We start from the raw sequence: 24,284 nt of genomic DNA on the forward strand, positions 1-24,284 counted from the left end.
TAAAGAGAGAAAACAAGCATAAAACTGGTGAATTACAAAGGAATGGGAGTCAAACTGGCATCAATTTTCTTGTCAACAGCAGTGGGCACTAGAAGACAATGAAGTAATGTCTTTAAGGTTCTAAAGAAAAGGATTTTTCAACCTAGAATATTATATCTGATCCAATTATCATTCACACACAAGAGAAGTTATTTAAATTACCTATAAGTTTACCTCTTCTTTTAGGAAATTATAAAGGATGTGCTATAAACAGATGATAATGTGAACCAAATGAATATATAACCTAGACTACAGTAGATTCAACCCAGAGCGAGTAGGAGAAATTCTATAGGATGAAGGTCATCAGTAGGCCTTGAGAATAACCAGAGCAGGATAGAACAGGATCGTAGAGGGCTCAGGGGGATGTCTCCATAGGGAAAATAAGGTGATTTTTAAATGGATTAGATAGAATAATTAAAACGTTCGAAGAACTCAAAGATACTTCAAAGTCTCTATGATAAATGGAGAAAAAGGGAAAGAAATGAAATGCAATTAGAAATCCAGGAAAAGAAAGCTCTGTAATAAAACATAGGTAGTTCAAATATGAAGCAGTATTAAAATATAAAATATGAATCAATCAATGGGGTAGAGGCTATAGCCTTTTCCCTACGAGTGACTAAAAAATTACCAACTAGATCTTGCAAGATGTAATGCATACTTGGATTAAAGCAGGTAGCCCAAAACAGTCTCATGGAAACACTTAGCTTTTATATTTAATATAGAATATTGATCATTTATTAGGTATATAACAAAATGCATAACAATTCAGGCTTATAGGTGAATAGATGACATACAACATAGTTAGTTGGTAAACACTGATGTTTATGTATCAGAATATCTTTCATGCGATTTCATTGCATTTTAGGGTTTGTCATAGCATTTCTTAAAGGTAGATTCTACCAACAACAACATGATGACATGATGTCTTAGTCATCTTGGCTGCCATAACAAAATTCCATAGATTGGGTAGCTTAAACAGAAATTTATTTTCTCACAATTCTGGAGGCTGGAAATCCAGGATTAAGGTTTCACCATGGTCATTTTTCGCTACAGGCTCTTCCCTTGGGTTGCAGAAGCTGCCTTTTTAATGTGTGCTCACATGACCTCTTCTTTGTGGGAACATGGAGAGAGAGAGAGAGAAAGAGAGGGAGGGAGGAGAGAGAGAGAGACAGACAGACAGACAGACAGAGAGGCAGAGAGCAGAGCACGAGAGAGTAAGCTCTCTGGTATCTTCTTATAAGGGGACTAATATCATCACAAGAGCCCTGCCCTCATGACCTCGTTTAACGTTAATAATTCCCCAAAGACCCCATTTTCAAATACTGTCACATTGAAACTGTGGCTTCAACATATGGATTTTGTGGGAACACAAACATTGAGTCCATAAAATATGGGTTTCACATTTTCATATACCTGTAATTTTAGAAGAAAAATAATACTGGCATCATTTTTCAAATGGGACTATTTAAAAAGTAGTATTTTACGAAATGCAGTTTGGAAATGTTTTAGCAAAATAATTGAAAACAATCAGAATTACATATTCTCCTGTGAATCTTTTATTATTTTTAGTCAGGTTTGCCCTTCATTTCCATTGCTGAATTATAAATATATACAATGTTCTGTATCCATCTGCTTAAGTTTCCAAAATCTGATTTTCATTACAACCTTGGACCAACCATTTTTGAGTGTGAAACTTGAGAACTCGTATTAGTTTCATTATTCTGTTAGCAAATGGTTTGTTATTGGGAGCATGCTGAAAATAGTAGTTTAAAATATAGAATATAAAAAATAAGTTGGAAATCGATTTAAGAGAACAATCTATTTTAAGATTTTCAGAAATCAGTAGTTTGAGAAATCAATATACTTTGAAGCATGATTAGAGATATAATTTTAATATTACATTTTGAGATACTTCAATGGGAAAAATATATTTAATTATAGAACAATATAACTTAAAATACTTACTGAAGTTATAACTTTGTATTAAAAAGTGTTTTTGAATTAGACTTATTCATTACCTGTTACATTCAAAGTTCTTGCCACTTATATTATTTAATGCTATCCAAACTGTAGAAGAGTAATTCTGCTAAATGTTAAATGGCATGAGCTTATTAATAGAAATAAAAAATACTTAGCAGGAATACTTCCTTATGAGGATAAATAAATTTTAACTGCATGCCAATTTACTATTTATTGATAATTTTATTTTATAATTAAATTATAAGTGCTAATTTTTTTGGCCAAGATACTATCATGGCTATTCTAGATCTAATGCTTGGGTGTATTTCTGTGCTAATGGTTTCAAGCAAGGTACATATGTGTGAAATCAGGCTCCTTTTGACTGTGGTTTTTCAACCTCCAAACCCAAGCCTTCTGTTAAGCTGCTTTTTCATGTTATGGTTAATGATTGTCTTGCTTTTTCTAGGAGATGATGCCAGGGAGGCAGTTAAACACGGTTTGGATGGGATCTTGGTGTCGAATCATGGAGCTAGACAACTTGATGGGGTGCCAGCCACTGTGAGTTGCAGCCCACGCCAGGATTTCTCTTTGGAGTTTTTATTTCCATCACAGATTTGATTATCTCTGTGTCTGCCTCTTCTCTGTGAATGTTTTGGTGTGAGTGCACAAGGGAAAATTTGTGTGAATATATAAGATCTTGGATTTGAAGTTTAGTGGCACATAACTACCTAAATTTGTCATTAATTAGTCTAATACATTTATTTATAAACTTGTAAAAGCCCCCATTAAATAATAAGTCAGTCGTGGGTAAGGATTATTTTTGTATTCATTGGTACACCGATAGGCATAATGTAAATTGGAAATGATTATGCCATGAAAGTCCAAAAAAAGAAGACCGAATAGACAGTCGTAGTAATTAAAAAAGGCTTCAGTGGAGTTTGAGATCATTAGTACAGTTGTGACAGGAAGTCAGGAGGAGGGACAGACTGAAATTTCCTGTGGATGTGGGTCTGAAAACCTGTAGGGATAGGGAGGGGACGTGAGAAGGGAGATGGAAATCCTGTGGCCCAAATGAGGGAAGGTCAGCTGCAAACAGGCTACGCTGCTTGAGCTGTGAACTACCTTGCTGCATGTGAGAATCACCTGGGGGAACTTTAAAGACTCTCAATGCCCAGGCTGCACCCCAGATCAATTTATCAGAATCTTTAGGGATGTGGGACTAAGGACTAGTATTTTTTAAAACTACTCAGGAGATTCCCAGTGTGCATCTATGGTTTTTATACACTGTACACATTATGCCAGGCAAACCAAAGTCCAAAATCTAGATAAAAAGATAAACTGACTGGAAAGATGTGGGACTGAGTTAGAACTGTATAGGAGAGAAATTAACCTCAAGAGGGCCAAGAGCCAAGAAGACCAACAGAGTCACTGGGGCAGATTTTAAGATCAAGGGGTCAGAAATAGATCAAAAGTCATGGAGACAGACACATATCCAGGGGTGGATTTTGTGGATTCACCATCCCAAATAGGGGGCCAGGAGCTGTACGTGGTGTTGGTGGAGTATTAAAGAGTAGTTCACTTCTGTGCTGTCCACTTGTGGGGACTTGGCCAAAATTCTTTTAGATGAGGCAATGGTTTTGCAGTTGCCTTTCACCTCTGCTTTGTCCCCATGTGAACCCCATATGTGAGCCTAAATACGGAATGGGAAAGAATGAGAAGTGCTTGGGGAATTTCAAGTAATCTATTTTGTTTGCAGTGTCTGGTGGTGGGAGGAGGGTCCTGGGAAATATGCTTACATGGACAGGTAAGGAAGAGTTCTTTAATATGATAACATTGGATATACAATAGAAGGGCCTTGATTTAGCAGCAGTGAGTCTTATAAATTGGATTTTGGCATGACAGCAGGCAGGAAGATTAATTAGGTCACCTGGCTTATTACGATAGCCAAGGAAGGAAAGAAGAGCCTGAACTGTGACAGGGCAAAGAGACTCAATTTCCACTCCAAACCTTAGTTTTCTTACCTTTTAAAGTTTAAACATCTTAGATTATTTCTTTGGTGCCTTTAAACTTTAATATCTTATAATCTAATTTATTCCAGGTAAAGTAAGCTAGCATCATGTAACAAAACTTTAAAAAAATTATTTACCCAATAATGCAGATGGACTTTTTAGACCCCTATCTTTCTACTGGATCATCATATGCATTACCCCTTTTTATCAGAATTATTCAGTCATAGTTATTAAATGGATGGCTTTAGTTGGGATGACCAGTTGAATTTATTCAAACAACTTGAAATAGCATAGAACAAATAATTTAGTCAAGTAACATGGACTGTTGCTTCATTGAACTAGCAGGTTAATTTACATAAATCCATATACCAGTTTAATAGGTCTTAAGGAAGACTAAATGACTACAGGGCATATTGGATGTCCATATCTGTACTCACGGTTTTTCCTAAAGCACTAATGGTAGAAATGAACCAAGTCTTTGCACACTTCAGATTATGCTGTTAAGAATTTAAATCATAAAACTGGATGGTTTCAGCTCTTTCTAATTCACCTCTACTTATAGAGACCCATCTTTTTAGGTGATATTAAATGTTGCCCACAGATAAAAGGAGAAGGAAGAGTGAAGACCTCTGGGAGAAGGAGGAGAAGGTGGTCACAGATCAAGGCGTTTTTGTAGATTATGCCTCTCTTGTATATGAAGACATAGACTTACTGTGCGGGCCAAATTTTTTTTTTTTTCCTAAAAATAATATATCTAAATCTACTGAAATCAAATCTAACTAGATTTTAAGAGAAAAAAAAATACCTAAATGGTGTGGTTTATTTCCCTCTGGCTAAGGGGATATGGAAATTTATCTAAAAGGCCTTTTTGAGCTGTGGTCTTGGAGACTGTTTTAAAAAAAAACAATGACCCTCCCCTTTGCGTGCTGTGTGCAAGAGAGGAGATGCTTGCTTGAGTTTTGCCTCATACTCTACAGCAAATTTAAGGCCTATGATGGTGAGAAAAATGTGAGAAAGGATTCGGTTTATGGTGAAGATATTTTTCCCTCGGTATGTAAGTTTTGAGGTGAGTGGTAAAAGACTTGAAGGAGGCTGTGGTGTAAAAATTTTCAGTAGATACACAGAAAGACTTGCTGTCCTGCAGATCCTATGATATCATAAATCAGAGCCAAAGAGGTAGAATGATGTCATGGGAGGAACACTGAAATGGAAATTCAGAGTCTTAGGTTCAATTCCTTGTCTTGCCTCTTCTAAGGAGTGAGAGCTGGGTGAGTAAATTGCTTAAACTTTTCACCCTGAGCTTCCTCAGTAGTATTGTGTGGATTGCAAAAAGAAAGAGGCTGGATTATGTCATTTTTGCATTTCTATAAAGCACAGAATTCCCTTGGACAGGGAAATACTTATCACTAGGTCTCCTAGAACAAGAATTTAACTTCAGTTCATCTTAATACCATACTACTGAGAGCCACTGCCAGACCTCTGCTATACCCAAAAGTAGTTAAAAATTAAGTTTGTGTCAAGTTCCTTACCCTCAAGGTAATAACGTGGCCATGATCAGTCTTGAAGTAATTGGAGAACAATGTGACAGAATCAAATTGATTTCCCAAATCATAGTATTGCAACATCTCAAACTGGGGTCTAAAGACAGATTCTCTGGAATCTTTGAACCATAGCAGCATTGTTTTTTCTTTTTTTCTTTTTTCATTTTTGTTTTGATGCCAATGGGAACCAAATTAACTTAAGCTTAAAAATACAGTGTTCTTTTCAAGTGAAAATTCTCAACAGTAGAACATTTTTATAAAATAAGTATTTGGTTTGTTAAAGTCAAGTATTTCCAAAATCAAGTCCTTGGCCATCTTCTATGAGATCTAAGAGGTTTTATTTTGTCTTTTAAAAGGGATCCACTTGATATATCAGTTAGCTTTTACTGTGTAACAAACAACTCTGAAACTTAACTGGCCAGCAATCAGTAGCCATTTATTTATGGCGCAATTTTGTGAGTTGACAATTTGGGCTGAGATTTGCTGGGAGGTGTTTCTGGCTGGAGTCACTCCTATGTATCTGTGGTCAGCTACTGGGTTTACTAAGAAAGGCTGGTGTAGGATGACCTCTGCAGGGACATGCTAGTTCTGCCTGTCTCACGTCTTGTACATTAGGTGGGCTGGTTCTCATGAATAGGTGGCAGATTTCCTAGAGAGTAAGTGCAAGCATACAAGGCCTCTTGAGATCTAGGCTTAGAACACACACACTGTCACTTCTCTCACATTCGGTTGATCACAATGGCTAGTTCAGATACCAGGGGTGAGGAAATAGGCTCTTCTGGTCCCATTTCTCTCCCATAATGGAAGGAGATAAAATGTCACACTGCAAAGAAATAAAGATAGGGAGGGAAATAATTGCAGCCATTTTTGCAACTGCAAATGATCAGCCAGACCTACATGGGCCAGTGATTGTCTAAGCCTGCTGAGTAGAAACCCCCCAAGGTCTTCCTGGTAAAGCGCAATGGACAGGGTAGAGTAGAGAGTCAGGGAAGGATTTATGGGCAGTGGCCTGGATTCTGTCTACTTGGCTTTAACTAAAGCAGCTCTGACTTTTATTTATGTGCAACTTCTTTGGTGTAAAACCTTTAAAGAGTTTCTTCCATGCCTAAAATGTCAGAAATCAGTAGTATAACAGTTGCTACAGGAAAGTAGAAACGTGAGAACTCCCAATGAGTGGAAGTTTGGAGAGACAGGGAGCATCTTGGAAGAGTGTGACTTGAACAGGATCAGGAAAGAGAAGTCTGTGAGTTGGATCCATGTGGGATTCTTCTCGCATTATCTGTGATTTTTTTTCTGGTGTAGTGCCTTGAATATACCAGATTTTCGATAGAGTGTTTGATAAGTCAGCGAATGGTTGGATAAAATGAGCAATGGCATATCGGCATCTTACCGTATTTCCCTGTAGGTTTACTCCACTGGAGTTAAGCTCACAAGAAGTTGTCTAAAGTACCACTAAGAAAAGAAAAGCTGAAATGAATGGTCTCTTAGATGTGTAGCAAGCTGAAAAGAAGGAAACGTAGCAGTCATAAAAGAATGGATTTGTCTATTATGTTTTTTATTTAATCTCCTCTGATCAGAATTATTGTCTGAAACACACCCACAGTAAAACTGCAGTAAAGGGAAGAAAAAGGGGGAAGGATAGGAATGTTCAGCAGCAGAAAGAACATCCTTGTCCACAGACACAGGAAGCACCAATCGGGGTTCCATTTTATAACTCAGGATTCACATTTTAAGTATCCTTATTAGCTTCCTTTCAGGCCAGATTGGGCATTGGAAACAACCTAAAGGGACTTGATTTGCGTGACTTAGAAAATGTGTATTGAACCCAAGCTAGCTAATATTTTTCTTTGGTTCTGGTTTCAAATGGGGAAATATGCTTAATTATAGCTTGCATCATCGCTTGAAAACTGTAGCATTTATGTATTGATGTAACTTGCTTGACTGTAAAAGGAGGACTATGTATAAGTAAAGGGGCATATGTAAATGGATCCAAATCATGGTTGGCAAGGCAGAAAAGCCTAAAAGAAAAGAGGAAAATCACATTACTTGCCAAACGTTTAGGGGCTGCATGCCAAATATTGCCTTCACTTCCTCCAAATCTGCTGCTGGGTTTGGTCTTCAGCCTTTTACATAAAACTCCTTTTAAGTTTAGCCTTTAAAACTTTAGGGGAGAAGTGGGAGAGACTGAGTGTTTTCAGCACAATTATTTCTAGGAAAACTGCATAGTAGCTTTTTCAGCGTGCATTTTAAATAGGGATTGGACTTAATTTTATATTTAAATATTTTGGTATGAACGTGAGTAATTTCTACAGATTTTGACCTACAGGTCACCTTGGGAATTGTTTCCATTCTCAAGTGCAAAGATTTACATCAAAGTAGCTGACTGCATCAGCTATTAGCTATTAACTATATTGGCTATTAGCCAAATATATTCGCTATTGCCACATGATGCTATAAAACAAGATTCCAAACTCAGTGATTTAAATCAAAAGTAATTTATTCCCATGAAACTTTGTGTGAACTGGGGGTATGTTGATACAGACTTCATACTGGTTATGTGGCTGTGCTCCCAGTTCCAGGTCCAGCTGGGCTTGGCTGGGCTACCTCTGCTTCCTGAATATTTATTCTGGGGCCCAGCTAAAGGAGAAGCATTGCCCAGGGGAATCTCCTCTCTTGGCAAATGGCACAGGTACAAGAGAAAGTTGATATGCATGAGGTTGCTTAAGGCTTACGCCCAGAAATGACACTCTGCCACCTCTGCTCACATGTTATTAGCCAAAGTAGGTTGCAAGGAGTGGGCCAATGTCAAGAAGTGGGCAAGTACACTCATTTATCTATCTATCTATCTATCTATCTATCTATCTATCTATCTATCTATCTATCTATCCATTCATTCATTCATTCATTCATTCATTCACTTAGCAGGAAACACTGCAAAGTTGCCTTGGAAAAGAAGTGGGTTCAGAGTGGTATGAAAGGAATAATAATGCAACCTACCAGATGAACCTCTATGAGAATTGTGTGTTCTCTGGTGATGATATAAGTCCATTATCAATTGCCAATCAAGGCAAGGAACTTCAAGATGCATGTGGTCATATTCCTTTAAAAGCAAGAAAAATATTTTCATGGAGACTTCTCTAATGTATGGCTGAATGCAAAGTGTTTTGGATAGGGAAATCAGAGACTAAGGTTTTCATTACTAGCTATGTTTGCATTTTTATATACCACTACTTCTACTACCATCAGCACAAATTTTAACAATTGATTTCATATGAGTAAATAATATTCAGAATAATTTATATGAGCAAGATACTTTATTTACTTTTATGCATTTAATGAAGAATAGCTATAAAAGGATAAGCGTTTTAAAATTGTGTTTATATATTTTTTAATCATGACCTTTGAATTTGAACATCAGTAACTAAAACAAAATCTTGGACTTTGAAAGAAAAATAAGCCTAGTTGTTCTTTTCAGTTACTAGCATTTGTACCTCTTTTTTTTCAAGAGGGAACAATTTTACTGTTGATTCCAAACCTACTTAGCTTCTTCTCCTTTGAGCCGCTTTCAGATGGTCATTGGTTTGTAGAGGTTGAGTTGAGTAACAGTTCATCATGCCTAATGTCCCATTATTGATCTCTTCTCTCCACAGATTGATGCTCTGCCAGAAATCGTAGAGGCCGTTGAAGGAAAGGTGGAAATCTTCCTGGACGGGGGTGTTCGGAAAGGCACGGATGTCCTGAAAGCTCTGGCCCTGGGAGCCAAGGCTGTGTTTGTGGGGAGGCCAATCATTTGGGGCTTAGCTTCTCAGGTAATTAGAGGACAAAGAAATAAACATATAAAACAGGATGATTTGACAGTGAAATAAATACATGAAACAAGTCAGAATGACTTACCCGGAAAATCTGTATCTTTTACCTGCTTAGGGAGAGAAAGGTGTTCAAGATGTCCTTGAGATTCTAAAGGAAGAATTCCGTTTGGCCATGGCTCTGAGTGGTAAGACTTGTTGCTTCAGTTTACAACTTTCTTTTCTTCTAGTGGTCTTTAAGCCAGGGTAGGAAAAAAAGTGAATTTGAGAAGCAAGAAGATGGAATCATTAAGAGGTGTCATTAAATTTGAAGTTGGCTCCCGTTCCACCTGCAGACTCTCCAAACTTAGTTCACGTTAATACCACGGTTTCAGTTGCTCTGCTCAAAATCTTGAGTCATTCTTGACTCCTCCTTTTCTTCATACCCTCACACCCACAGGGGCTCTATCTATAAAATGTAATCGGAATCTGACCTTGCCCACCACCTTCGCTGCCATCACTCTGGCCAGAGTCATCATCATCTCTCTTTATCTTGGATACTGTGACAGTCTTTCTGTGTATCCTCCTCCTCCTCATGTCTTTCCCCTTGGGTATTGCAGGTCCGTCTGTCTATCTTGCCTACCTCCTCTTCCCAGCCTATTCTGATCATGGTAGTCAGCAGGATCTTTTTAAATGTTATTTCAGACCATGGCTCTCTTCTGATCAGAGCCCTTTGATGGCTCTGAGTTTACTTAGAGTAAATGCCAAAGTGCTTGCAATACTGCACAAGGCCTTATGTGGTTTGACCTCTGTCGCCTCTCTGACCTCAACTCCTACTACTGTCACTTTGGCTTATTCTACCCAGGCCTCATTTATCTCCTTGCTATTCCTTGACTATGCCAGACATGTTTCAGCCAGAGGGCTTTTACACTGGCTATTCCCTCTGCCTGAATGCTCTTTCCTCCGATATATACATGGCTAACTCCCTCACGTTCTTCAAGTCACGCTTACATTGTACCTTCTCAGACGGTTCCATCCTGACCACCCTATTTAAAATGACTATTTTTTTCTACCCGCCAACTCAACTTTCAGTTTTCTTTCTCTCTTATTGTTTCATTCTTTTACCATAGGACCTATTACTTTCTATAGATGATCTATTGTATAATTTATTTTTTAAATTACATGTAATATGTGTTATTTCTTTCTAGAATGTAATAAGCATGAGGCAGGGATCTTTGTCTATTGTTTTCATTGAAGTGTTCTCAGTATCTAGAGGAGTCCCTGGCACATGAACAGTATTTGCTGAATGAACAAATAAATAATAAAGCTCTATTATTACTAGTAACTGTTTTAAATTTAACTCAGATGAACCTCTAGATGCAAAGAATGGCTTTGAGTTAATTATCGACTGTCCCACTTTTGGAAGTAATGAGGGTTTCCTTTTCTGTGACCCATATCACTCAGATTATCCCCATAGATAGAATCCTCAGTATCAGTGGTCTACTCACTGCTGTGCTGAGCCTGTGTGGACACAGCCTCAGTGAGAAGAATGTCATTCTGTGAATCCTTACTATACATTTTAATTTGCTATAGACAAATCCTAAAAGAGAGCTTTCAGCTACTGACTCTCTATTAAATGTGGCAGAAAGAATATACTCTTTGTGTTAATAAAAATATGTGCCAGTCATTTTGTGTTAAGGGCTGTTTAGGTAATAAAAATGGTCTCATGCCACATAAGATTTGGCAAGGCTACCTTGAATCATAAACTTTACATTTGTCAAGTTTTACATTCCTTGGGAAAACGATTACCTGCCTGATTATTATTGCATTCATTTCATATTAAATGTATGCATTATTTTTTCAGGGTGCCAGAATGTGAAAGTCATCGACAAGACATTGGTGAGGAAAAATCCTTTGGCCCTTTCCAAGATCTGACAGTGCACAATATTTTCCCATCTGTATTATTTTTTTTCAGCATGTATTACTTGACAAAGAGACACTGTGCAGAGGGTGACCACAGTCTGTAATTCGCCACTTCGATACAAAGGGTGTCGTTCTTCTCCAACAAAATAGCAATCCCTTTTAGTTCATTGCTTTTGACTTTTCAATGGGTGTCCTAGGAACCTTTCAGAAAGAAATGGACTTGCATCCTGGAAATATATTAACTGTTAAAAAGAAAACATTGAAAATGTGTTTAGACAACGTCATCCCCTGGCAAGCTAAGTGCTGAAAACAAAAGCTATCCTTCGGTAAAATTAGAAGTAGCTAACGCCGAGGGTGAAAAGATAATGATCTCACTGTTTATTAACCTGCATTGTGTTTAGATATCCTTAAAACAGTGTTCTGAAATTGTAAGTTCAGGTTCAAAAGGTTGGCCATGCCTGGAGAAACAGGCAACTTGAATTCAGAACACTGAGGAGGTAGCACTTGATACCTCCTCAAAAGATAGAATCGGGATGAATTGGTAGGAATTTGTGATTTTCTAGATACATTTTAATGCCCTGGGCTATGCTCCTTCTTTGAATGTAGATTTCCATTCGCACCTTTAGTGTCTGAATATTATCTGAATATTTTGTGATGTATATTACTTTTTAATTAGAAAGAAATAAAGCTTTTTTTTTGAAAATAATATATCTGGTTTATTTGGAACAATATGGAATTCAACCATTTTAATCTGTGAATGATAATTACCACCCTGTTCCCCTGACACATACCCCATTAATTCTCATACCTCCTAATTCCTCTTCTTCATTCTTTTGCTTCTTTCCACAGTCACATGCAGTGCCAACTACATTATTTGTGAGGATCATGTCAAATGAAAATGTTGACCCTTTGTTCAAAAAGCAGGAAAAAAGCATTTTCTTTTCCTCCATGGTTTCTCTCTTAACCTGTCATGGTATCTTATTTGCTATGCAGTGTCATGTTTCCTTGGGCACGGGGCTACTCACAGTGTAGACCCTCACAGATGTGTGAGGCACCATCTGTGACCTGCCCTGACTCCTCTGTGCCCGGGTCCAAGACCCTTGGGGTGGAGGGTGGAGCTGTCATTGGGCAGATGGGTGAGCCAGCAGCCAAGGACTTATTCAGAGGAGGTGGGGAAATGGTGAGAGATGGGACAATGTGTGATTCTAGGCTCCAAGTCCCCAGCACATGTCCCTTTAGCCATTACTTGTAAAACATGAACTGAAAGATAAAATTATTAAGCATTTCAAGCCATTAACCACAGAGCATTAAACTCAAGCATGAGGCCCCCTTCTGAGTGTGGAGTCCTGTGCACCTGCACTGGTTGTATGCCCACAAAGCTCGGGTCACGTGACTCTTAGATTCATTCCCAAGCCAGGCATATGACAGATTGTAGGTGAACTTAATAGCCAATGTAATTTTGAAATTGATTTTTCACCAGTTGTTAAACCACTGTGAAGTATTGAGTAAAACAATTGAGAGAATCACTACCTTAAAATAAGATTGTTATATTTTATTGTTTTATTATTATGGTTTTTTTCTCATCTCTCTCTCTCTCTCTCTCTCTCTCTCAAAATGTTAGGGTGTTCCTAAATACTCTGATGGACACAAATATAGATCTTTCTGAAATTATATCTAGGTCTGATAGAGAAGAATCATTTGGTCTTATGAAAAGTAGTTATTACCCCTTCACATTTTCTCCAAATACAAAGAGGGAATATTACTGTCACATTATGTAGTTGTTTTATGTTTCCAAATTAATATTAATCAATTAATAAGTACAAAATAAGCACTTCTTTGATTTTCCTCAGCTGATTCAGAAATTTCTTTGCTGTTGGCAAAGAATATCCATTTAGTCTACATCATAGTATGTGGTTGGATGGTGACTTGGCTAAAAGCTTGGTAACATCCCACAGCAAATGGAGATCCACATATTGTGTTATAAGTAAATTTTATTTAAGTTATATGAGAATGGGGATTTGTAGTCTTAATTTGTGAATTTCTAGGTGTTTTATGACCCTCAGAGCCTTCTTTCTCCTTGAATGTAGATTTTTTTCTTTAGAGTTATAATATAACAATGCTTTATGGTGTATATTGTTTTCATAATCAGAATGATATAAAGTTGTTTTTTACTTTTTGTTCTGAGAGTGTTTCCAGTCCATTTATAACAATACTAAAGCTATCTTACGGCTAAGATAGGAATGGGGTTTATTGGTTGTCCATTCATTTCTGGAGATTTTGTTGTTTGAAATTGATAGAAAGTCTTTGAGGGAGGAATCAACTTTTCTATTCCTGAGTTTCCTGAAATACATTGGGGGTAGGGACTTGATAGTCTAATACAGACCAAGTCTACTTTTCTTGTATGCTGTTTAATGTACGTAGTGCTCTAGAGCAATGTTTTTCAATCTGTCAAGTGCATCATCATCACTGGGGCGGCATGGGGGTTGGGGGAAACCTGTTAAAACAGGTTGCCGGGCCTCACTCCCATAAATTCTGACTCAGCAGGTGTAGAGTGAGGCCTGACAACCTGCATTTCTAACATGGTCTCAGGTGAAGCTGATACTGCTCGTCTAGGCATCATACTTCGGGCACTACTGGTCTGTTGGGCTAGTCTAGAGCAATGACCATCAAGTCAGATTTGCTAAGCAGATCACATAATGAGCTGGCTATTGGGTGTGAGACATGCCCCACCTACAAAGGCCAACTTCTCCTTAGCCAATTGATTCTTTTCACTGAATTTTATATTTCTTATTGAGATATAGACTACTTTATAGTGAGGTGTGTAAATGCTCTAACCTAAATGCGTGGGTGGATACATTTTACATATTCATCCATGTGACCACCACCACCCAGATTAAGATCTAGAACATTTCCATCATCCCGAAAGTGTCTCCTCTACCAGAAGTAAATTTATGCTAACTTCCATTGCTATTGATTAGTTTTGCCTGTTCTTGACCTCATATAGGTGGAAATATATAGTATGTATTTTTGTTTTTGGTTTCTTTTGCACAATGCATATGAAGTCCATTCATGTTGTTGAGTATATCAGTAGTTCTGTTTATCGGTCTGTAGCAATTCACTATAGGAATATACCACAATTTATCCATTTTCCTATCATTATACGTTTGGATTGTTTGCAGTTTTTCTTCTAGCAGCCGATTCCAACTAATTTTTGTGAAAATGCAAGTCTAGTATTATTTTCTGATTTTTCAAGGAAAATTAGACATCTACATTTTAAGTAAAGATTTTAAATGTTGGAGAATATTTAGCATTTGAACACTGAGAAGGTCATGTTAAAGATGGCTGTTGCTCAAGTTTGGCTCAGGAGTCTCAAGTTCTCTATGCCTATAGCATTTTGTTCTCACAGATGTTTCTCTCATAACTAAAATCACTCTAATGCCCTTACAAAGAATCATGCCTGAAACATGTAGCAGTGATGGGTGCCTGCCAACAGAATTTGCCAGAATCTCTTTTAAGTTTGCTTATATTCTGCTACCTGGAAGAATGTGGGTGTGAAATAAACTTCCTTCTCTCCATCAGGTTCCCAGGCCTGTAGGACTGAATCAAACGGTATAGATGCTTCTCAGTGTGCAGTTTACAAAACTGCATCTGTGTCATTGCTATGTTATTCATTCATTTGTTTATCTTGTCAAAACATTGCCATTTGTGAAACAGCTTTAGAGGGCTTTGGTGGTTAGTATGAAGGGAAGTTGTGGCTTGTTCTCAAACCGAGAGAAAAGACTTTTCATTGTAAAATTCATAATTTATTTATTGTCTGATGGACTGTACTGGATGTCAGTTGCATAGCAACAAAATAAAGTTTGTCTGTTTAGGAAAAGTCTGAAGGTTTCTTATAACATAAAGATAGAGGATGCTTTCTGAACTATATTTGCTTCAATGTGCACTCCATCACATGCCAATTATAGAATGACATCAGGATGAGAGTTTATTTTAGGTAATGTAAATGTTAACCCAAATGGTAGAAGGCTATTATTATATGTTTATGTGATGGAAACTCTTATCTATTTTAAAAGATGCAATTTCCTGTCCTTATCCAAATCTAACTTGAGCAATAGTTATCTTCTTTCCTTCCTAAAGCGGTTGCCCATAGTTGGTTGGAGAAATAAGAAATGCTTATTTTTATTCAGTTATCAGTTTCTCTACTGAAATCTTTCTGAATATTATTTTAGCTAACGAGCATAGGTTCAACTGGAAATTTTCCAGGATCTTCTGAAAACCAAGAATTGTGTTACCTTGAGTGATGCTAAAACAAGGACTGGAATTCAGGTGAGCAATAAATGTGATTTTGTTTCTTCCATTGATTCAGCATCATTGAGGAGAAGATTCTGGTTTACTCTCCTACTTGTATTTTCTGATTTAATCATCTCTTTAATGTTGATTTTTTTTTTCCCATTATGGTCAAACTCTTCAGTCTGTTTCTAATAATGAGATCTTCTTATTCATAGAGTTGTTTATGGTAATGTGCTTCAGATTATATGTTAGAGCTTCATTACTAAGCTCACTAAATGAAGGTCAAGGCCAATCTTGAAGATCTGTGTGACTGGCCAGGTGAACCATTATTTCCCCTTAGGACCCTCAGATTCTCAGCTGTGAAATGAGGACGTGGCATGGTGAAAAATGTGAGAATATATCATGAATTATACATCAATGCTTAACTTCCTATTAACAATAATTATTATCAGGAGAGATAATATAACAAGTTCCAATATGTACTTTGTTTTATAGTATTTATTTTAAAAAATTAAATTTTTAATAAAACTGGTTAAAGATTTCAAGCAGTTCACAGACTAAAAATAAAAATCACCACAGATTTTACTACATACAGATCATTGTTATTTGTATTAGGCTTAGGAATACCATTTCAGACATTACTATATGTGTATAATAAATAGTAGCTGGATAGATGATAGGTAGATAGATGATATATAGGTAGGTAGAAATGGCTTTACTAAAATAGGACTATACAATAAATGTTACATTTAAGTAAAATATTCAATTTAGTTTTACTTGAATTTAGAAGAGAAAGTTAAATTCAAGGAATTCTTTGAATTAAGGTAAATGCTCCTTTCAAAAATAAATATTATAGCTTAAAAGCACCTGCTCATTGTATTTTACAAGCTATGAAAATAAGAGGTTGAAATAATTTTTTGTTTCTGGCATACACATGTTTCAGTTTTGACAATATCAGTTGACTCATTGCTATAAAAAAATTAAAGAAATGAGCCTCTTACACCAACTCTTCTTTCTTTTTTCCTCCTCTTATGTTCTAATTTTGTTAATATATTATTTTTATATCATCAAAGTATAAAACATCCTCTTCTGTAACAATAATTTCCAAAATTGTTTAATAGTTTTCACTGAAATGGGCTCAGTACTTACTACAATCTTCAGAGCTTCTCCATTTCCTGGTGAACTTTGATTTCTTTCTTCTTGGTTCCCCAGATTTCATTGGTAAATTACATCATTTAAGATTAGCTATATTCTTTGAGTTTGTGTATGTTTAAAAAATCTGCTTAATGCTTTTATATTTGAATGATAGCTTAAATAAGTATGATATTTTGGGGTCACATTTTCGTTTGTGGACATTTTGACATTGAATTGTATGTGAATAATTAAAGGCCAGCCTGCTTTCTTTTCCTGTTGTTTACTGAACTCCAGCCTCCCAAACCTGAGGTCTGAAAAGTTATTTCTTTATCTTTGAATTTCAAACCTTCGGCTGAAGTAATATATCTCATAGCAATTATTTACATATATTTTTACAACATTGCCCTCTATTTTTCTGTAGCCTTACCAGCAGTGTTATAACAATGGTAATATCCATGGTTATTATAAAATTTTGGACATTTGTTCCATTAAAACAAATATTTAAGGATTCTTATTATCCAGACCAATGCTGCCCCATGGATGTTTTGTGATGATGAAAATGTTTTATATCTGTGTTGTCCAGTGTAATAGCCATTAACTACATGTGTCTATTGGGCATTGGAAATTTGCCTATTACTGAGTGCTTAATTTTATTTAATTTTAACTAATTTAAACTTAAATTGTCTCATGTGCCAATTTGGAGCATAGGTCTGTATGTTCAGAACAACCTTAGACACCAAAGAAACTTTATCTAATAGACTCCAGGCCAACCTTGCTACATGGTTACGCTGGTCAAATCAAATAAAGTCATTTCAATGTAGCTTTCCAATTTAAAAATAAAATGTTACATGCAACATCATGTATGGACCTAGAGGGTATCATGCTAAGTAAAACAAGTCATACAGACAAATACCATATGATCTCACTTATATGTGAAATTTAAAGAACAAAATAAATGAACAAACAAAAGAGAAACAGAATCGTAGATACAGAGAATGAACTGATGGTTGCCAGATGGGACAGGGCTTAGGGGGCTAGATAAAAAAAGGTGAAGGATTAAAAAGTAATCCAAAATTCGATAGTTACAAAATAGTCACGGGAACGTAAAGTACAGCATAGGGAGTATAGTCAATAATACTATAAAAGTAAAGTGCCAGATGGGTGCTAGACTGATCAGGGGGATCCTTTCAGAAATTGTGTAGATGACTAGTCACTGTGCTATACACCTGAAACTAACATAATGTTGAATGTCAACTGTAATTGAAAAATAAAAATACAAATGTTACAGTAGCTCTTATCTGTGTAGCAGGAACAGCAACTGAAATAATAAATATGATAATGTTTAAAATTACTTGGAAGGAAAATACTGTATTGATCTAAAGCAGCTTTGATTTTGTTCATTTTTCTTATTAATCTTTTCAGTTGTGGTTTATTGAGAGGATCCCAAGAATTTTGTTTAAAGTCTTGAGTTTATGACTCAACCCAACCTCTGAGTGAACACATCATCTTGAGAAAATAAACTTGAATGTTAATTTTTAACCTTTAGGCGGAATAGTGATATTACAAATTAATAGTATATAACAGTGAATAGCAATGACCTTTCAAACTGTAAGAAATGATGTATGCGTAAGCTATTGTAAAAATAATAAATAAAAATAAATGGCATGTAGTATAATGACTGACATCTTGGAAATCATCTGAAAAGAGTGAGCAAATTTGTTGGACATAGTGAAATATGTCCTGTAGAGTGGACAAAACTCTGTATCCTAAATAGCCAATTTCTACCAATAGAGAGTCTTTCTCTAAGGAACTTTGACATATCCTTGAACCAGGAGCATATAAATTCCTTCATCATATGAACAAGTTACCGTGCCCAAGTCAAGAATACACTTTTGGTAAACCCATGTATATATGGGCAAATAATTTTCGACAAAAGAGCTAGAAACATACAGTGGAGAAAAGAAAGCCTCTTCAACAAATGGTGCTGGGAAAACTGGAAAGCCACCTGCAAAAGAATGAAACTAGACTGTTGTCTATCGCCATACACCAAAATTAACTCAAAATGGATTAAGGACCTGAATATAAGACTTGAAACAATAAATCGCATAGAAGAAGACATAGGGACTAAACTAATGGACCTTGGACTTAACGAGGATCTTATAAATTTGACCTCAAAGGCAAGAGAAGTAAAAGCAAAAATAAATGAATGAGACTATATCAAAGTAACAAGCTTCTGCAGAGCAAAAGAAACTGTCGACAAGATAAAGAGACAACCATCCAAATGGGAAAAGATATTTGCAAGCAATACCTCTGATAAGGACCCAATATCCAAAATATACAAAGAACTCATACAACTCAATGATAACAACAACAGCAAAAACAAATAATCCAATTAAAAAACGGGTAGAGGACTTGAATGAACACTTCTCCCAAGAAGTCATACAAGTGGCCAACACACATATGAAAAGATGCTCAACATTGCTTGCTATTAGGGAAATGCAACTCAAAACCACAATGCAATACCGTCTCATGCCTGTTAGAAGAGCTATAATCAACAGGACAAGTAATAACAAATGTTGAAGAGGATGCAGAGAAAAAGGAACCCTCATACACTGCTGGTGGGACTGCAAATTGGTACAGCCACTACGGAGAACAGTATGAATGTTCCTCAAAAAAACTAAGAATTGATCTACCATATGATCCAGCAATCCCTCTTCTGGGTATTTACCCCAAAGACTTGAAAACCAATATCTGAAAAGATATCTACACGCTGATGTTCATAGCAGCATTATTCACAGTGGCCAGGACATAGAAGCAACAAAAATGTCTTATGATAGATGATTGGCTAAAAAAGCTGTGGTACATATATGCAATGGAATATTACTCAGCCATAAGAAGAGATGGAATACTGCCATTTGGGACAACATGGATGGACCTCAAGATAATTATGCTAAGCTAAATAAGCTGGACAGAAAAAGTTGAAAACTATATGATATCACTTATATTTGGGATATAAACCTAAAAGCAATAAACTAACAGGACAAACAGAGACTCATGGACATGGACAATAGACTAGTGGTTACCAGAGGGTAAAGGGGGATGGGGAGAGGAGAAGAAGATGGGCTAAAAGGGGTCAAATATGAGGTGACAGAAAAAAATATAACTATGGGTAGTGAACACACGATGCAATATATTTATATATGCCTTACTGTTAAATTGTACCCCTAAAAGTTACTGGATTTCATTAACCAATATCACCATTAAAAAAAAAAAAGAATGCACTTTGTTGTTGATTTCCTTTATCTTTGATACCATGTTATCTGGTTTTAATATTAATAAGCAAACCTTTCAGATTTTTTGAAAAATTCTGAATAAAGTAAATAAAAGCTTTATCCTAGTCAAGAATATATTTTTATTCAAATATTTGTTAATACTATAACCGTGCTATCTAGTTTAAATATATATGAACAATATCACCCTGATTTTTTTGAAAATTTCTGAATAATAGTAATTTAATATAATGTGTCATGATGTGAACATCCCTGTTTCAATTAGTGAGTTTTAAAAAAATGCACTAAAAAAGCAGTCAGGATGAAACTTTCAAAAAATTTTCTCAATAATCTGAATAAAGATATACATTTCTATGACAAAAAAAATTCAATAACTCAACACACCAACAAAAACAGGATTCAGGCATTAGGAAATGGTTATTCTCCTAACCATTTTTAATTAAAAAAAAAAGATTTAATTTGTGCAACTATTAAATATTCATGATTATGAGGAAGTCAGTGTATATGAAAGCTAGAAACCATAAATTTGAAAATGCAGTTATTGAATCAACTGGTGGTTTTGTCTACATAATTGCACTAACAATGTGTCTACTTTCCACTAAATTGACCAGATACTTTGTTGTCATGTAAACACAGTCTAAATGAAATCCACAGATTTTCCTGCAAACCTTATTTTTGCTAAACGTTTCTTGGCTAATCTTATTCCCGGTCTGTTAACAATTTGTCCAGAATGATTTGATTGGCTTTCAACTCTTTTGCCATCTTTCGTCCATTCTTTATTGGGCAGGCGAATGATGGAGGAAATGATGCAAGTGCAAGCAAATAAACACAGAAAAAAAGGTCTTTGGAAAACAGGACACTCCCCACAGTTGTTGGTCCTTTCTCAGGAAATGAGTGGTTAAAAGGGCAAAAGAGGTTAATGCCCAAACTGCCTCCCCATTTATGTTGCCTCCTCTTGGACTTCAGGAATGAGAATCTCCTCTCTACTAAATATCCCCTTCATTAACACTTCTACTTCCAAAGTTCTTCAAAGCTTCAAGTAAGTAAAAAGTAGCAAAATATGTTTTTTAAAGTTAATTAAAAACAATACACGGTGAAGTGATTAAAATTATTTAGTCTCTAATAGTTTTCATTAATGTTGACATTCCTGTTGCTTATCCAAACCTTGCTGATGATGAAGGTTCACATTGTCTGCTAATATTTTTTACCTTGCCCAACAGAGGAGAATGAGAGATGACTGAGCTACAACAACAAAATAAGCTCATATCATGCAAAAATACAACTTCATATCGATTTCAATTTATTTGATATGCTGACCCTTCTGGTTTTTGACTCTCATTTAGAAATAAAGCATAAATCATGTATTCTCAGAAGTTCAATCCGATATAAGAGCCAACATGATTTCCCTAGTCTAGATTTATTTATATTTTTACTTCCACCAAACTAAGGGTTAAGAATGAAACCGAGAACTATCAGACCCTGTTAGAAAATACTCATAATCAGACCTTATCTTCACTATTGAAGCAGTTCAGTAATTACATTTGCCACCAGCTATCACATGATAGCATATCAGCTACTAAAACAATACATTATTTAAAAAAAAAAATTTAACCAGTTTCATGCAGAGGGTGCAAAGGTGTAGGCGAGTAGAATTTTGTGGACATGACCTTTAATTTCCTAGAGGATTTCTAAATGCCATTAGACATTTCTCTGAGTATTGAGAAAATACTCAGAGAAATGTCTAATGGCATTTAGAAATCCTCTAGGAAATGATGAATACCGGACTAAGAGCTGACATCCAGATCTTTGGGCTCCTAATGGAGACTTCTTTATGTTTTAGCACACTCTGCCCTGCTCTTTGGTGCTTTCAATATTTATCTCAGGGAGGACAGAGTTCTATTATCACTAACTGTAATATTAATTAATCCTCTTTTATATTAACAGAATATAGTGTCAAGGACAATAGAAAGAGTTTCTCTCAACTCTATTCTTCCTACCCATGTAGCATTGCTTCCAGTTCTGACCTCACTGAGTACATTTAAGGGAAAGCAAAGAACATGGTAAATATGCCTAGATATTAAGTGATGCTTATAGAATGTTCCATAGTCTTGGAGTTGACACATGAAGATCTGTACTTTCTTACATACTGTTAAGTAAATATATTAGTAAACATACAATGTCCTAAGAACAAAACAAACACCAATAAGGAAAAATTTTGAAGAAATAGTACTATCAGCTGGATTATGTCCACGAGAGCAGAGAATCTCTGTCTTGTTTTTTTGCTGTATTTCCAGCACCTTACATGAAAATGGTAGTTAATGAGTAAATATTTGTTAAATTAATCAATGAACATTTCTCAGAGATATTAGAGGTTTTTTTTAGAACCAACTCTTAAATGTGCTTGGCATCAAATATAGAAAATCTTTAAAGATCTCCATTAAGAAAACTTAAAATTATAGTATTTAATGGAAAAATTTCAGAATGCCGATTTTATACATGAGAATTTCATAATCCTAAGTGCTATTGTGAAATTGTTTTGGATTTTCAAAACAAAAGATATGATATTAAAAAGTATAATTTTCTCAAGGATAGATTTCACCATTTAAAAATTTCTTTGATTATATTTTTATAGTAAATAACTACCAAACTAAGATTGAAAAATTGTCGAAATGTCACAAAGTTGTAGAATTTTAGAGTTGTTTGGAATATGTTAGATCATGTGGCCAAATGTTACTCACATACATTCAGTAGCCAAGTCCTATGATCTGCTCTATGAATGATGGGTTCCTGGCCTTATTAGTTGAGTGATGTGGGTGTGTCATATCTCAGTTATGCAATAATTAGTCCCTAAAAAGTGGTAAGTAATTAATATTTCTTTAGTCCTTCTGAGAAAATTTTTTTTTGTTTAAGCATCCTAAACAATGTCTCACTGAGATTTTATAACTCACAACACTTTGTTGAAAAGAACAAAACACAACTTGAAGGAGGTCAAACAAAAGGAGTTTTTGAAGTATGGAACCACAGAGCCACAGGAAGAACACAAATGCAGTTGGGCCTTGGGAAATTTAGGTGTAGGAATTAGAAATCAACAAAGACTCATATTTTTTCCCCTTTGTTTCTCCCAGAACGTTGGCTTTACTGCTTTCCCACCACAGAGCAGCAACCTCAACTTAGCAGGTCACATATCTACATGCCGCTCCCTAGATTCACATCTCCCAGCTCTTCAACCAAGAAGAATTTATGTTCTTGTTCCAGCTTCAGTTCAAGATTATCTGAAAAGAGAACTCATTTTTTTTTAAGTCACTTGCACACCCCGTGAGCAATCAAACATGGTCAGAGAGAAAAGGTACAATACAAATATGGAGATACTGTGAATCCTAAATATTATATCATGAAGAAGAAATTGAAGAGGTGCTGCTCTTTCCAGAGTAAGTTTTATTGGGAACAAAACAATAGATGTTCCTTATAGATACAATAAACACTTTTTCTTATAAGTATATCCCATGCAATATTTTGGACATACTTAACCTAAAAAAAATTATCGTTTATCTGATATTCAAATTTAACTGGACGCTTTGTATTTTTTGTGTGTGGGTGTATGTGTATGCTAAATTTCTGGGCCTTCTTACAAATTAACTAATGTTTTCTGGTCATATTTTCATATAAAAAGAAACTTAGAAAACATAGAAGTCCTTTGACCTTAATTTTGTAACACCTGAAGGATACAGCTTCACTTGGCAGCTGGGAAATTCGATGCTGGCCAGGGAGTTGCCTCGGATACCACTGTGAGTAGTGTCTTACTTTGTTTGCTTGACCACACATCAGTGATCCAGAACCAAACTGTCAGTTTAAGACCACAGAATGTTTGATGTAAGTTTAACATGTTATTTCAAAGCTAGCGTGTTCATTCTTGCAAATTTAACTTCTTGATTGCTTTATTGTTGAAGTGCATAAATTAATCATATACATTTAAAGTTGTCTTGTGATCTGATTAGACACATCTGCCTATTAATATATCTCAGGTCTTATATTAAAGGAATCTACCCTTTTAAACCAGGTATTTTCTATAAATATACTTATAATTTATATAAGTATATATAAATATGTACATCTACAATTAATATAATAAAGAAGTAAAGTTCTATGAAATGCAGTTTGAGGAATGCTAAAAATACAGACCTTACATCTTTTGTTTTTTGGAAACTGACACAGAAGGATTATGATTTACCCAAGGTCAGTCAGTTAATAACAGAGCTGGAGAAGATTGATAAGGTTTTAATAACAAAATAAATCAAAGTTTACTGGTAAGAAATT

The 24,284-nt window shown here is 35.7% G+C and overlaps 1 protein-coding gene and 1 long non-coding RNA gene across 2 annotated transcripts in view; both read left to right on the top strand.

Moving 5' to 3' along the window:
- The window catches only part of HAO1 (hydroxyacid oxidase 1), a 48,983-nt gene extending 37,626 nt beyond the window's left edge, over positions 1 to 11,357 (top strand). The window contains exons 5-8 of the mRNA XM_039863741.1: positions 2,465 to 2,556; positions 9,199 to 9,357; positions 9,473 to 9,542; positions 11,198 to 11,357. Coding sequence (XP_039719675.1) covers positions 2,465 to 2,556; positions 9,199 to 9,357; positions 9,473 to 9,542; positions 11,198 to 11,268 — 392 coding nt within the window. The 3' untranslated portion in view covers positions 11,269 to 11,357. The remainder of the gene's footprint in view (positions 1 to 2,464; positions 2,557 to 9,198; positions 9,358 to 9,472; positions 9,543 to 11,197) is intronic.
- A 2,375-nt stretch (positions 11,358 to 13,732) lies between these two features.
- Positions 13,733 to 24,039, top strand: LOC120603407 (uncharacterized). The gene is made up of 3 exons (XR_005653005.1): positions 13,733 to 15,582; positions 20,758 to 21,009; positions 22,881 to 24,039. It is a non-coding gene; the product is annotated as an uncharacterized LOC120603407 (long non-coding RNA).
- Positions 24,040 to 24,284: the final 245 nt, after the last annotated feature.

This window comes from Pteropus medius, unplaced genomic scaffold (genome assembly GCF_902729225.1).
Source record: "Pteropus medius unplaced genomic scaffold, Ma_sr-lr_union100, whole genome shotgun sequence".
Classification (NCBI taxonomy): Eukaryota; Metazoa; Chordata; class Mammalia; order Chiroptera; family Pteropodidae; genus Pteropus; species Pteropus medius.